This window comes from Perna viridis, chromosome 12 (assembly GCF_037379345.1).
Source record: "Perna viridis isolate PV_CMFRI_1.1 ecotype Kerala chromosome 12, ASM3737934v1, whole genome shotgun sequence".
NCBI lineage: Eukaryota > Metazoa > Mollusca > Bivalvia > Mytilida > Mytilidae > Perna > Perna viridis.
This window is the reverse complement of record NC_142456.1, coordinates 37,699,137-37,715,319: the sequence shown is the minus strand read 5'-3', so window position 1 is coordinate 37,715,319 and position 16,183 is coordinate 37,699,137. Positions and strand designations below refer to the sequence as shown.

At 33.0% G+C, this 16,183-nt stretch overlaps 1 protein-coding gene across 5 annotated transcripts in view; it reads left to right on the top strand.

Moving 5' to 3' along the window:
- Positions 1-16,183, top strand: part of LOC148602199 (phosphatidylinositol 4,5-bisphosphate 3-kinase catalytic subunit alpha isoform-like) — a 42,864-nt gene that overhangs the window by 4,818 nt on the left and 21,863 nt on the right. For 2 of the 5 annotated variants that reach the window (XM_088556707.1, XM_088556712.1), the window contains exon 2: positions 11,074-11,497. In XM_088556707.1, the coding sequence (XP_088412833.1) occupies positions 11,152-11,497 (346 nt within the window). In that variant the 5' untranslated portion in view covers positions 11,074-11,151. The other 3 variants (XM_088556709.1, XM_088556711.1, XM_088556710.1) reach the window with 3 other exon arrangements.

The window sequence follows — 16,183 nt, the reverse complement described above, 5'->3', positions numbered from 1 at the left end:
TTTCATAAAATTAAGTGAAGGGGTCTATAATGTTTATGTACATGTACCTTTGGGGGAAGGTACCCTACAGGTACTTTTGCTGTCAATGTCGTCAAAACTACATAATGTCAATAAAGTTTATTTGCATATGCCAGGGATAAATATATATATGTGTTAGTGTACATTAACATGTATACAAAACAATCTATACTTGTGTAACAACAGATTCAGTAAAAGCCAAAGGTCATTTTGAAAAAATATTTCTCATGTTGCTAGAAAATATTTCAAGGGTTTTCTAATGCTCAAAAGTCAACTCAAGACAAAAATTTCCGGATATATTTTCAATGGATGTTTTGTTTGTGCTAAATACAAGTAGCATGTGATGTCATGGGGAAATTGTTAGTTACACCTGGCAACACCTAGGTAAATGGGATTGGTTAAGTGATGCTCCTAGTCAATCAAAATCATAAAAAATTCCTACAACAGCGAAAATTTATGGTTTTTAGATTTAAAATGTCCACAGCCATTTTTTGTATGCCATCTCAGTGATTGAAATGTGGTACGTCTCATGATTTCAAATTGAGGCTTAATTGTTCCTCAGATATAATATCCTGGTAACCCAAACCTCATTTTCTACTGTTCTAGGTAATGGCCATTTGTACACAATGACCAGTCTAGTCTATCAGATTTTTGAATATCTGTGACCTGTCGATCCATTTTGAATGTTACATGTATTTGCGTGTAGGAGATTTCCTGTTTGACTCACACTGTCTCAATTTCTGTAATGGAATTTATGTTTCCATGTGTTTTACATGTTGATGTAAGATTTATTTCCATGATGGTCCTAAACATGTTTCTATAGAACATGTGAAAATAAATGTAGCGGTTTTTCCTGTGTACATTGTATATGTACAAATGTACATGTAACTTCCTGTAATGAGACTTCCAAACATAATATTTTTGGATTAATTTGCTTTCAGATCTTTTTGTAATGTTGGTTTTCTTTATTGGGGAGTAAATTTCCTGTACTTGGCGATCGCAATACTAGTATAAAAATTTGTTCCAGTATTGTGATTTTTTTTCAAAATTTTGTACAATACTGGTATACTAGTATTGTAATTAAGATATTGGATTTGCCTATTCATTGTTTTCTCAACATTTTTATATGTTTAGCATACATTTTTCCGAAACAATTTCTTGTGACATTCCCTTCCCCTGAAAAATGACACGAGTGGTTACCATGGCATCAGATAGTACTGATGAAGAGGCCAACCCAGATGATGATGATGATGCAGCTGCAGTTACAGCAATATCCATCCACTGATCGCTTAGGTTTGCCATGTCGTTGGGGAAAAAGACTTCCTTGAAAAGATCAAAGAAAATGAAGACTACTACAAGAACAGGGTTCACTTACGACTAAGAGCATTGAAAATACAGCTATTCATTTTTGGCCAGATTGCACTCACGCAAACCAACCTATAGAATGGGGGATGTCGGTCAGGTGAATGGGTAAATATTTCTGTAACATTTTTCTCAGCAACTACAAACACAGACACTAGGTATTTGGTATGCAGCTTCAGTTTTGGGTCCCATATCGTGGGATGCAATCTCAGGTCTATCACGCTTCTACTTCCTGTTTACAGCAACCTGACCATTTGTGTCTTTGACCTAGTTTTAAATGACAGCAAAAAATTTTGTTCGTATAATGTTATGGCACAATTGTCGGTGTTGTCGTCTGTTGACACTTCATTTCTGGTGATAACATTAGTTGTAATTGACCAATTATTATGTAATTTTGATATGATTTCACTAACCTCTAAAGGAAGGTTCCAAAATTGATGTTTTACCAATACCCATGGGGAATGCATGTCTTCTGATTTTGATTATTCTTTTTAAGCCGCTAATATTGTTTGCCACTTTTTGCACTCGTAATTTCAGTATTTTATATTTGCATATAATTTGCATAATTATATATTACTACTCCACGTTATGCTGTGTTTACTGCCATAGCGTCATAGTTCTAATTTCCTACAAGATAAAAAATTTACCTCTGAATTACCACACGTGTGTTTTGCGTGTTTTTCTTGCTTGTATGAGAACGGGAAGTTTACATTAAATGATCGGTTAGCATTGAACATTACTCAGTTTCCGATTCAGGCAGGGCCCCGATATCTATAAATATTCTTTGCCAGTTGTTTAATCTTGTTCCCTTGTCATTATCATAAGTGACCCAAAAATTGCTAAAATATCATATACATGTCTATGTGTGTTTTTTGCTTGTATGAGAACAGGAAGTTTAGATGAAAAGATGAAGTGATCAGTTAGCATTGAATTTATGTAATATTACCCAGTTTCCGAATCAAACACAGGGGCTTGTTACAAATGACTATATAGGTCATATACATTATCAGGGCCCTTGATATCAACCCATATGTATACTGGTATGGTATTAATGGATGTAATGTTATATTGATATTTACATTGTGTTCACATATTATAAAAAGAAAATCAATAATTATATCAGTCATTTGTATGTAATTTTATGCTCTGTCAAAGGGCTTTTTAATTGGAATGAACATCTTTCTTCTTACATATAGCCATTGCTAGTTGTTTAATCTGATTCCTGGTAATTTTGATTGAAAAAATCACGGTTTCGAAAGAGAAAGCATATCAAGGGAACCAAGATTCTAGCAGAAGCCACCTGATTTTAGAGCATATTGCATTCATGCCATTTTGGATCTTGAAAGAAACCCACAATCAGTGGCAGAGAATATTTGACGATTAGCGACTTTGAAGACTTCAGTCTTTGATTTTATTGTGTTCCTTTTTTATTCAAATGTTGTTATATGTTTCTCATTTGATATTTATTGACATAGTATATGAGTATTTTGATTAAATCCCAGTAAACACTTAGATTTTGAGAACATGCAGGGAATTAAATATTTATCCTTTCATTTCCTCGCATTATAAATTTTAAATGACAGAAAACAAGTTTATCTACTGGAGCAAAGAAAACTTACTGACACACCCAAAAAGATTTAACAAACAAGTATTGCCATATCAGTAGATCCATAGAAGTGCCTTGTATTAATTGATACATGAATTGCTCCCAGACAGATGATGTGATTCACATTTCAGCCATTAATAGGGAATAATTAGCTTTATTTCTACAGTAATTTAAATAATTGTATTATTAGAACTTGTTGTGACTGGGTATGATGTTACTGGTAAACATGTAAACAAATTCTATTGGATTATATGAATGAATTGTAATTAAAGTTAATGAGATTCCTTAATAATCAATATACCAAAACATTTAATCATTTAATTGAAAGGATACATGTATGTGATGTTCACCAGACACTACTGATACACAAACAACTATTTATAAATTGTTTACAAGTTACGGGCCACAAATTTACATATTTCACAGGATGTATTTGAAACACTCCTACAGTGTTAGTTGTACTATTATGATATTTGTGTTTAGTTTTGACCACATTAACCACACAGTCATTGAACTTTCTGTGGAACAAGAATGTACAAATATACACCTGCATTGATAGCTTGATTACAGCCAGTGTTGCCTTAAAAATGGTAATTTCTATTTCATTTTGCTCAAGACATTCATAACTTTTAACCTGTACAAAATGTACATCTAAGTTTTACAACTAAAGCCTGTAATGTTTAACATACATGTACATGTACATGTAGTCTCATTCTCTAGAATCAGGAAGGATTTTCTTCTATCCTTTTGAATTCCTTGAACTTTTTAAATGCATTTTCTGCATTCATTCAAACTTTATTTGTAGTACATGTATGAACTGTCTGAAAATGTGTCACTCATTAATACTGAAGGACATTCTTGGTTCTTACATGGCCTTGTACTAAGATACAATTTTTCATAAAATTACAAAATTTGATACTCCCAAAATTGTTCATTTGATAGAATTCGTGAAAATTAGCAACCATAAAAAATGATACCATTCACAGTAATTGTGACAGACACCTGTCTGAATTCAGCATGTGCAGGTGTATTTACTATGTATATGAATGGAACACAACTTTGACATAGGTTCATAAGGCCAGAGGGAAAAAATTGTATTTTTTTCTTGGCCTAATGTTCCGGTTTTACTGTGTATTTATATTTATTGTTTAAAATGAGTTGAAGGTGTTTCAGAGAATTTAAATGTTTTGTCCAAAGTCTCCAGGATAGATTAAATACCTGACACAGTAACCTGACACCCATATACCTGACACAGTAACCTGACAGAGGTGTTTACTTTTATCGATTCTCGGTATTTTCAACAAATTTTGACTGCAAAGTACGCTCTGCAGATTGTGAATATCTCCATAGTACTGATATTAAAATTTCACAAAAAAACTCATGATTTTATGGATTGTTTCCATAGAATATGGTGAAAAACAGTATAACTAGGTGTGCACCCTGGTGTGTATTTAATGGTGATCAGTAAGAATAAACATGTATGTAATGAGATACAAGTAGGGAACATTTAATGCATTTCAATAGTAAGGGAATTATAATAACAAATATTGAAATAGAATTTTTTGTTACGTAATAACTAAAGCCACAGTGACATGATAAAAAAGTCTACATATTCTTAAGTAATTTCCTGGAATAAAAGAGCATTGCTTTTGTAAAATACATGTAATTATCTTGTTAAAATAGGATGAGTAAAGTATTTTACTTCTTGAAAATCAATAATCAACCATTTACTGAAGTAGATTCTGTTTCTATAATAGTTAAAACATATTTATCTCTGTAGTTACCCTCCATACACTACTATCGACCAAAATTTTAAATTCTCCACCCTTCACAGTGGAGTCACTTTTTTACTAGGTGCAAATAAATAAGTCTAAGATCTTTAAGGTGTTAGCACTAGAAATGATCCCTGGAGATAAGTGAACTAAATTTATGGTGATATCTTAAACCACATTTAATGAATAACTCTTTGGCTTTTGACTTTATGAACTGTTGGGTAGTAACCAGGATTGATAGGTCAGCTATAAAATACACTCAGTAACTTAGGCCTTCAGGCTGTTCATACTATTGTCAGTAGCTTAGGTCTTCAGGCTGTTCATACCAGTAGTTACAGTTGTGTGAATACATTTTTTTATGATGAGAAACTTGCCTTATCAGCAATGCATCATGAAACCAGAGTTTTATGTTGGAAATCATTGGCTTTTGATAATCTATGAAAGTCACAATTTTAGTCCTATTAAGTTGTAAAATACATGTACATATACATGTATGAAATTTTGATAGGAGTTGACAATTTTATCGATGATTTCAATCTTGTTGCATGCATGATGATTGTTCTTACATTGTATTCCCATTAATATTTGCATTGCAAGGCAACTGTACAATTTTGTTACATTATTAGCTACTTATATTTTCATGGGTAATGCAATGTCAGATTTTACCTACCGAATGATGTCTGTTTATACAACTCCAGGTCCAGTACCATTGGTATGATTCAGACTCCATGTCTACCAATTGATGTCTGTTGATACAACTCCAGGCCCAGTACCATTGGATTGATTCAGACTTCCTGCCTTCCTAATGATGTCTGTTTATACAACTCCAGGTCCAGTACCATTGGTGTGATTCAGACTTCCTGCTTACCTAATGATGTCTGTTTATACAACTCCAGGTCCAATTACCATTGGTATGATTCAGACTTTCTGCCTTCCTAATGATGTCTGTTGATACAACTCCAGGTCCAGTACCATTGGTGTGATTCAGACTTCCTGCTTACCTAATGATGTCTGTTTATACAACTCCAGGTCCAATTACCATTGGTATGATTCAGACTTCCTGCCTACCTAATGATGTCTGTTGATATAACTCCAGGTCCAGTACCATTGGTGTGATTCAGACTTCCTGCTTACCTAATGATGTCTGTTTATATAACTCCAGGTCCAATTACCATTGGTGTGATTCAGACTTCCTGCCTACCAAATGATGTCTGTTAATATAACTCCAGGTCCAGTACCATTGGTGTGATTCAGACTTCCTGCTTACCTAATGATGTCTGTTTATACAACTCCAGGTCCAATTACCATTGGTATGATTCAGACTTCCTGCCTACCTAATGATGTCTGTTGATATAACTCCAGGTCCAGTACCATTGGTGTGATTCAGACTTCCTGCTTACCTAATGATGTCTGTTGATATAACTCCAGGTCCAGTACCATTGGTGTGATTCAGACTTCCTGCCTACCAAATGATGTCTGTTAATATAACTCCAGGTCCAGTACCATTGGTGTGATTCAGACTTCCTGCCTACCATATGATGTCTGTTAATATAACTCCAGGTCCAGTACAATTGGTGTGATTCAGACTTCCTGCCTACAGAATGATGTCTGTTGATACAATTTCAGGTCCAGTACCATTGGTGTGATTCAGACTTCCTGCCTACCGAATGGTGTCTGTTGTTACAACTCCAGGTCCAGTAACATTGGTGTGATTCAGACTTCCTGCCTACCAAATGATGTCTGTTAGTATAAAGATCAACTACAGATCCAGTTACAGAAGTAGATTTGTACTATTGGTATGCTTCCTGCATTACTTATTTTAATTTCGGTCATCAACCTTAATTGTATTTTTAGTCTGTATAAACAATAAACTGATATACAAATTAATATTTTTAATGTTAATTGACTTCAATGATCGGCCTTGTCTCTTTGTACCTGTTAGTTTCCAGTTCAGGTTTTGTCCCCATGGTTTGGTTTCTGTGCCGATTACACATAATTTGTCCTTGTCTTTAATTTATCGAACCAAAACAGAAAACAATTGTTAGCTATATCGTCTGTGGTCAAGGGCTGGTATTTTAAATGGATTGGACTTTTTTTTTGTGGTTGTTTTTTATAGATAATGGTAGAGATTTGCACCAAGGTTTGTGGTCTGGTTTTACCACACAAGTCTTATGATGGTTCATTTTAAATTGGAAAATCATTCATGATATGTTTGAAGGCATTCAAGATCTCCTTAAATCTGTATGGAATTGCCCTGTTTACATAGTGATGAATTTTGTGTAGTTATTTTGATGCTTTATTTTTCTTAAGTGTTTCCTTCTATAGGTGTTGGGGGAAGCATGTGGATTTATTTTTCTTAAGTGTTCCCTTCTTTAGGTGTTGGGGGAAGCATGTGGATTTATTTTTCTTAGGCGTTCCCTTCTATAGGTGTTGGGGGAAGCATGTGGATTTATTTTTCTTAGGCGTTCCCTTCTATAGGTGTTGGGGGAAGCATGTGGTTTTATTTTTCTTAGGCGTTCCCTTCTATAGGTGTTGGGGGAAGCATGTGGATTTATTTTTCTTAAGCGTTCCCTTCTATAGGTGTTGGGGGAAGCATGTGGATTTATTTTTCTTAAGTGTTCCCTTCTATAGGTGTTGGGGGAAGCATGTGGATTTATTTTTCTTAGGCATTCCCTTCTATAGGTGTTGGGGGAAGCATGTGGATTTATTTTTCTTAAGTGTTCCTTTCTATAGGTGTTGGGGGAAAGTAAAAACTATGGGTTTAAGCGTAATTTATTGAGAATATATACTTCTTACTGAAGTACAACTCTGGTTTAAAACCATGCAGGAGCTTATGGTTAGTGATTCACACATATCTTAATCCAAAAAATCATTTAGTTGTATATCCTTCAGTAAGACTCATATCAACTGTATTCAACAACTAAAGCTGAAATAAAAGTAAGTTACTGGAGATATTACCTCTTCAAATTTGGTTGAGTTCATCTGTAGAAAAGTACAGGAAAATTTCCTGTCAGAATTTTAATACTATAGCCAGTCAAAAATTATTTCCTGATATACATGTAAAGCAGATTCAAGGAAATGAACAGAGTAAGAGTTGTTTTTAGGAAGTAACAACTGTTGTATGATGTACTACCTCTCTACCTGATTTTTAGATAGTCCCATACTTAATTTGTAAAGGGAAATGATCTGTATTTTGATGTAATTTCTGGGTAACAAAAGCTCTATAAAGGCATGTCCTTAAATGAATGTATATAGGAAGTTAGCAGTATATTTGTGTTTGGTTGTTTATGGTATTTTTATTCTCCCCAACCAACAAAAATATAAATGACTCATAAAAGTCTTAAAGAATTATTTTCTGTCAGGACAGGAAAACTTATATAAAGTGGCATGATAAAGTTTTAACATGTAGCATTAATGAACTTCTATTCCTATTTGTTTACCTTTGACTTCATTTTTTTACTTTAGTCCTAATTGGTTGACAATTTTATCAAATTAAAAAAAACACCAAATATTGTTTTAACTTTTTTAAATTAGTTATTGATTGAAGTTTTGTAAGAAAATGAAAAATTGTAGAGGACTAGTAGAACTTTGGCAAAAGTTTGTTTAAATATACATTGGAAGTAATTAAAAAAGGGGGTTTAGGCTAGTAGCTGAAGAAAGTTTTTGTTAGAACAGACTGAAAAATTCGTGTTAGATCTGCACTTTCATGCATTTGTAGTATTTAAAGTGAATACATACATGTACTAGCACTTAAAGAAAAAGTGTTGCAGCACAATTTGTTCTTTACAGACTTAGTTTTTCATTCCGTTGTTACACTTAAAAGATAAAAATTATGTTAAATGTGTAAGAAATTGGTGCTTTGACAGAGTTATCATTCTTATTTAGATTTGGTTCATTTTAGTGAGAGATGAATGCATGGGTTTCCTGTAAAATGCACATTTAAATGAAGAAGGGGGATTGTCACCTAAAAATACAGCATATATAGACTGAAAAAGCATTGTTTGTTTGATGGTTTTTCTACACCTCTACCATCAGCAGTAACTGAACTTTATTTTGACTAGTACTTAATTTACTGGTAATTCTTTCTTCTTTATTTGTAAACTATCTTTTTTTGTTAATCTTTAAAAATGTAATTAGCAATCAAAAAATGTTTTTCTAGTAAAGGAATTTAAACTGATAATTTATTGTCTGTTCAACTTAATTTTTCCAATTCAAGACTTTTGAAAGTCATTAAAGGTCATTTGAATTGCCACTCAATAGGAAGTACTTATCATTGAGATAACAATAGCCCTGGGGGTTGTTTGTATCTGTTGAAGAATGTTTATTTTTGAAAACATGTTTATTTCCAATGCACTAAATGCACTTCAGTATAAAACCACAGAGTGTCTGGGTTGAAATAAATGAGGCGTGACTGTAGGAAATTGTTTTTGTCCAGTATATAGGCCAGGTAGTCTCTGCTTTCTACTTCTATTGGCTTTTGGATCTTTGTTGAACATTGCATATATACAGATGTATTTTGACTTTTCATGTTGATTGAGACTGATGTACATACAGTGTAAGTTGTTTATGAAATTGTATATTATCAACTTTTTATGGACTTAAATATTTGATGTTAAGGGGTTTTGTAACAGTCATTAGTGTATTATATGTAGATAGTTATGATTTTTTTAATTAAACAGTGAAATAAGATGTTATTTTGTGTCACAGGTTAGAAGTCATTAGTATACTAATGAAAATAAGATAAATAGTATAAAATTTACATAGAACAATAGACAATCCATTCATTGGAGTATAATTGGAGTATGACAACTTTTGTCCAGTAAACATTTAGATTTTCAGGGGAGGTTATGGGTGTCTGAAAGCGCCCCCCCCCCCACCCGACCCACCCCTTTTGTCTGTTTTTTTACACACATGTACCCTTTTAATCAACATGTTCTCTAGTATTATTGTCTTGTAATTAACTGTTGGGGAATTCTATTTGATGTTGTATAATCAGTTGAAAAAGAGTAGAAATGTATGTACACTTTATATAGTAACTTTCAATTTAGGAGTCAAAATTTAAAAAGCCATATAGGTTATGTTAGTTGAGGAAGTAATGTTTTTCACTATCTACTTTTGTTTCCTCTTAAAAGATCATACGAGTTACATAAAATATGCATTTGAAACATACTATCAGTTAATAATTCTTTTGAACTGTTCTTCAAAGCTTTAGGGAAATTCCTACAGAAACTCCAAACTGTGCCTGTACATATCAAACATCCTATCCTGTTATTTAATATCTTTGTACAGTGTATTCTTCTGCTACAAGAAGGGCTGTTTTTACTGCTACAATAAACATTAAACACTGCATTCCAAAAGGCCGAAGGTTAATGTACTTTGATCAAAACAAACTGATGAGTTATCTACCCCTGAAGTCCTTCACAGTCAAATATCTTTAATAGCAGTATTGATCAGTTCTGTCCTTGAGAAACCTAAAAATACTCTAGGAAGTACAAACAAGCTAAAAAGGACAAGTCATTTCCTTAATAATAACATACGGTAAAGTTATTATCAGCCAGGTGCAAACGACATTGATTTGATACTTGTACATGTACTAGTAGCCTCTAATTAGATTAAGTAACACCTGCACAGTAAGGATGTAGTATACTGAAGGCTTAATATTTTATAAACATGTTTTGATGGACTCTTCTACCATAGCCATAGGCATATATTTAAGTGGAGAACTTTTACTGTTACACTAAATGGATTATTTGCTGTAGTAATTATGCATATTGTTTATGAATGAATATACAATATAATTGTGATGTGACTGGTACTGTCACAAAGGGAATATATTGTACTTCATGTAAGGTAAAGTATCAATTCAGTCCTGTACGAGTGCTGTGATTTGACAATTTGTTTTCCAACAGGAATTTTGGCTTGTTAGAAAAGGAGAGAATAAATCTTGAAGGGTTAATTGTGGTCTTCCCAATAAAGCAGTAAATGCCAAGTTCAAGGCTGGTAAGAATGCTGCTAAAAATTCCACTTACAGGCCAGTTACACCTACATTGCATATAAAAAATTCTTCAAAATATGGTTTTTGGCCTGTTGGTTAAAAAAAATGTGAATCTTTGATAACTAAACTCCCCTTCAACATGTCAAGCTGACTTACCTTTATTAGAAGCTGTTAATCTTCCCTGTAAATAAGTTTTACTCAATGCAAGGATGAGGCCATGTAAATAAGTTTTACTCAATACAAGGATGAGACCATGTAAATAAGTTTTACTCAATGCAAGGATGAGGCCATTCTATTATTTGTTTATTTGATATTTTCAGATTTCTTTATCATCACTGATAGTCATATTGAGTAAAGATAGAACTACATGTGTAAACGTTTACCAGTTCTGATGTAAAATGCCACCCAGTTCTGGAGAATTATGGGGGCATCATCTGATGCCCTCAACTGTTATTGTAGACTGTCTGATGCCCACTGGAATTATCATTCAGATTGAGGTTAGCCGAGATGAGACTCTGGAACGTATCAAATCAGAACTATGGATTAAAGCAAAATTATTTCCCCTGTATGAAATGCTTCATGAGCCAGCTTCTTATATCTTTGTAAGCGTTACTCAAGATGCTAGAAAAGAAGAATTCTATGATGAGACCAGGAGATTCTGTGACTTGAGATTATTTCAGCCTATTTTGAAAATTGTTGAACCTGTTGGTAACAGAGAAGAAAAAATGCTGAATTTTGAAATAGGTATTCTTAGATGTTTAGCACTTCAAAATGCCATTCATGTTAGAAGTACATGTAGTTGTTCCTCGGTACTTACATGTACACTCACTGAAGTACTGTATTACTATGAAACACTTTGATAAATAATTTCACATAACAGTCATCATGAATTTCGATGGGAATCTTTTCAGCCTCAAAATTTAGAGAAAGGGTTATGACCAGGGTATGACACCAGCTTTTCTTTCTATGTAGCCCACAAGACTTTCTGATAGATGAATTAAGTAGTCCTGTCATTAGGAATAATAAAATTTTAAGAATTAATTAGGGTATAGTCTTGCCCAATTTAAAGGACTAGCAGTTAAAATCTCTAGGTAGTCCTCTCTCAAATAAGGTAGGCCAGGGACAACCAGATGACTGTTAGTGTCCTACCATGTAAAATCCTGGTACAGTATACATGGATGTCATTTTGTCATAATCTATTTCTAACATGATTTGGCACAGCTATTTGAAAGTTATACTACTATATGTTACTTGTTTAATAGTTACTATGTGTTTAGTTATTTACATTTAGTACTTGAACTCCTTCTAACAAATATTAATTCTCTATATTTTCTAGTTAGGCAACATCGAGCAATTCCTATGGTAAATTAATAAGACATATGAGGTCACAGACAATTCTTCCTGTCAAATAGACTGAATGTTTGGCCATTTTCAAATATGCTGTAACAGCTTCTTCATGTTCCTTGAACTCATAGAAGAAGTTTAAGATGACATGCCATCTTATGTCATTCTCTGTTACTGCCCTCTGCTTCAAGAAGGAATCAATTAAAAATAGAATAAAGGGAACAATTTATAGGCTATCATTAATACCCTTAAATTGACTCTTAGATCACTATCATGAGAAACTTGCATTAGGTGTTCAGTTTATGATTTTAAAGTTCTAATTATTGGACATTTTTATCAATTATTGACTTTTAACGAAGTCAATATGTTATACATGGACCTATCTGATTATATTGTTTGAGGACAAAGTTCGAGGTCAATATAATCTAATAGGTCCATATATATAACGTATTGACTGAGTGAAAGTCCTTAATTTATATGTTACATATGTAGATAATGTTTTCTGTTTGTCTTCTTTGTCTTAAGCACTTCCACCATGATTGGCTGAGAGTAATTATGGAACGGAACGGTTAATATCCGGATCTAAATTTAGAAGTATAGCGCCAATATACAGATAAATAGAAACATAGCGTCAATATATTTAAAAATAGAAACAAGGCTTCTTGTACGTGGAATAACCTTTACATCACATGATCATAAAAACCAATGAATACAGAAGACTGTTACTCCACATGTAATATAGGTACATTCCAAATCTGTCTTAATCTGTTGTCATTAATAACAATATACATAAAAACAAACATCAAGTCTACACTGATCACATTCCTTAACGACTATAGAATCATTGAGTAGGAGTTTATTATAGGGAATTACTTAGGTTATCATAGGATATGAAGTAGGAGTTAATCGAAGGGTATTTATTATAGGGAATTACTAATGTCATTTTAGGTTACATTTTGTATCTGTGTAGAATTGTTTTATTTTCTGCATTACCCATTTTAGTATAAAGGTGTTTTTTGTTTTTTTTTTTTCAATCGAAATCAAATAAGGAAGAAATTGAAGATCAACATGCTCTATGTCACGTCATCATTTCTGGGCACAGTGGTGAAGAAAAATCTGTTTAATATTATCATTACTCAAGCAGGGATGTTTTTTTTTTCACTTTTTAGTGGAATTCCGCTATTTCAAATCCGGATTTTATCATAACAATTCTCTTTTTACTGTACATTTACTTTCGATTTTGACAATTTTTGCTTTGTTAGCTCACCTGAGCCGTAGGCCATGTGAGCTATTGCCATCACTTAGCGTCCATCTCCATCATCGTCATTGTCATTAACAGTTTCTTCATATATCTTCTCTGAAACTACTAAATGAATTTGGATGAATCTTAAGATGAATTTTCCTTAGAGTATCCTTCACAAAATGACTGTTAGGGTTTTTGATCTGTTAAAAAACATAGTTGCTGTTACTAAAAATAGACTATAGGGGTTGAACAGCAGATATGCTTGTATCACCCATGTTTGAGTTATTGCCCTTTTTTTGGCATTTTTTGCCATTTTTGATGTTATTACTTTCAAAAATCTTTTCCTCAGAAACTACTGTACAGAATTCAATGAACATTGGTATTTTTGTTTTAAGGGTATCCTAAACAAATTGATTATTTGAATTTTTGATTGGTTAAAAAACATGGCCACCATTACTAAAAATAGAACATAGGAGTCAGACAGCAAATTTTTGCATAAATCTCCAAAACTGTTTAGCCAATATCTTTCAGTTGTGGAAATGATCCTTGTTATAAGGCTTACAAAAGTCTTAAGGGGATCAAAGTTGTCAGATGACTCCATGTAAAAGTTACTGCCCTTGAGAGATGAAAAATGACTTTTTTAGCTCACCTGGCCAAAGGCCATGTAAGCTATTACCATCACTTGGCATCCGTCATCGTCCTCGTCCATCACCATCGCTAACAATTATACCAAACTCTTCTCCTCTGAGACTACTTGACTAATGAGAACTGAACTTGATATGAATGTTCCTTGGGGTATGCTGCATAGAACTGATGTGGGGATTTTTTATTCGTCAAAAAACATGGCCGCCGTTACTAAAAATAGAACATAGGGATCAGACAGTAGTTTTTCACATACATCTCCTAAACCATTAGGTTTATCCAAATTCTTTCAATAGCTGAAGTGAACCATATTATTAGGACTACAAAAGTCTTCAGACTCCTTGTAAGAGTTATTGCCCTTGAAATAATAGTTTTCAGTCAATATCTTGAAAACTATGATAGATTAAAAGAAACTTTCAGTTGTTGAAAAGATCTTATGATATTGTCAGATTGGTTGGTTTTTGACATGCATGTTTCCGATTTTTCCCATTTTGCCTGATTTCTACTAAAAACATACTTTAAGGCTTACATATATATAGCATTGTCTTGCCCAGGATTTTACATTTGACATTGTCTTGCCCAGGATTTTACATTTAACATTGTCTTGCCCAGGATTTTACATTTAACATTGTCTTGCCCAGGATTTTACATTTAACATTGTCTTGCCCAGGATTTTACATTTGACATTGTCTTGCCCAGGATTTTACATTTGACATTGTCTTGCCCAGGATTTTACATTTGACATTGTCTTGCCCAGGATTTTACATTTAACATTGTCTTGCCCAGGATTTTACATTTGACATTGTCTTGCCCAGGATTTTACATTTAACATTGTCTTGCCCAGGATTTTATGTAAAATATTGTCTTGCTCATTATGTGTAACATTTTCTTGGCCAATTTATTATATATGGCATTTTCTTGCCCTGGCTTTTATGTATTACATTATCTTGCCCATGTTTATATGCATAACTTTGTCTTACCCAGGCTTTTATGTATACCATTTTCTTTGCCAGTAGAGTATTGTCAAGTACAATGTTTTTTTCAAATCTTTATGGCTTTAGGCACCTAGGCATCGCACTTAATAATTGAAGGCCTTTGGGTTTTCAATATTTTATTTCGTTTTTGCAATGACAGGGGCACAAATTTATACTTTTAATACAAACATGTGTGTTTTGTCTTTGATAGGGCCTTTCAAGGATCATTTCCTTTATCCTGAACTTCAAATAAATGTTGAAAGAGGAATGAGAAATGAAAACATCAGTCTGTTATGGGCATCTAAGTACTTCTGTGTGTGAATCATTGCAGTAAACAAACCACTTGTTAACATTTATTTAAAGTGACATTTTAAGAGCCAGACTACAAGTATTTTAAACTTGTTTACTATAAATATCTTGTAAAGGTGACAAATATTTAGTTTAAATTTTTCTGTCTGCAAAACATTTTTTGTGGTAAAAAGTTTTTAAAGGTTTTTTTCATTTCCTGTTTAGATGATAAATGAAGGATGGGTTAGCCACATCTTAGAGTTTATGTTACAAGGAACCATTGTCTATCATTTCATTACCTTTGTGTGTACTTTTAACTTTAAGCAGCAGATTTTATATACAAAAAAAAATAAAAACAAAAAACAGACAGGAGGTGATTCATGCATGTCAAAAACCCACCTAATTCAGAAACTTTTACAGACCATCTGATCAGTCTTAGTTTGTACTTTGATTGTTATATTTTGTAAGAGTTATTGTTCTTGATTTGGTTGATTTAAGTGGGAGTTAAATGTAGGAATTTTCCCAATACATATCTAAATACAGGACTATGTTAACATAAAAATAAAGCATTACTCATTTTCTGTCTGAAGTCCAAGACTTAGAAGTAGCTATCTTTATAGGATATAAAGTTTTCAAGTACTGAAAATTGTTTACCTTTAAACCTCCAGTAATCAGCCACTAAGCCCTCACAAATGTTTGAGGATGGTATTAGATTTGAAATATGGCAAAAGTTTCATGTACATGTACAGTCAATTCTGCCTTAAGTGACCCTCCCAGAGTGAACAAATTCACATGTGACTTTCTCAGAGAGGACAAATTCATAAGTAACCTTCCCAGGGAGAACAAATTTATGATCAAATATTACAGGTGGTCTTTATATACTGAATAATACAGGTTATTTTTTTATAAAAAAAAAATGTACTACTTAGGGTTATTTCA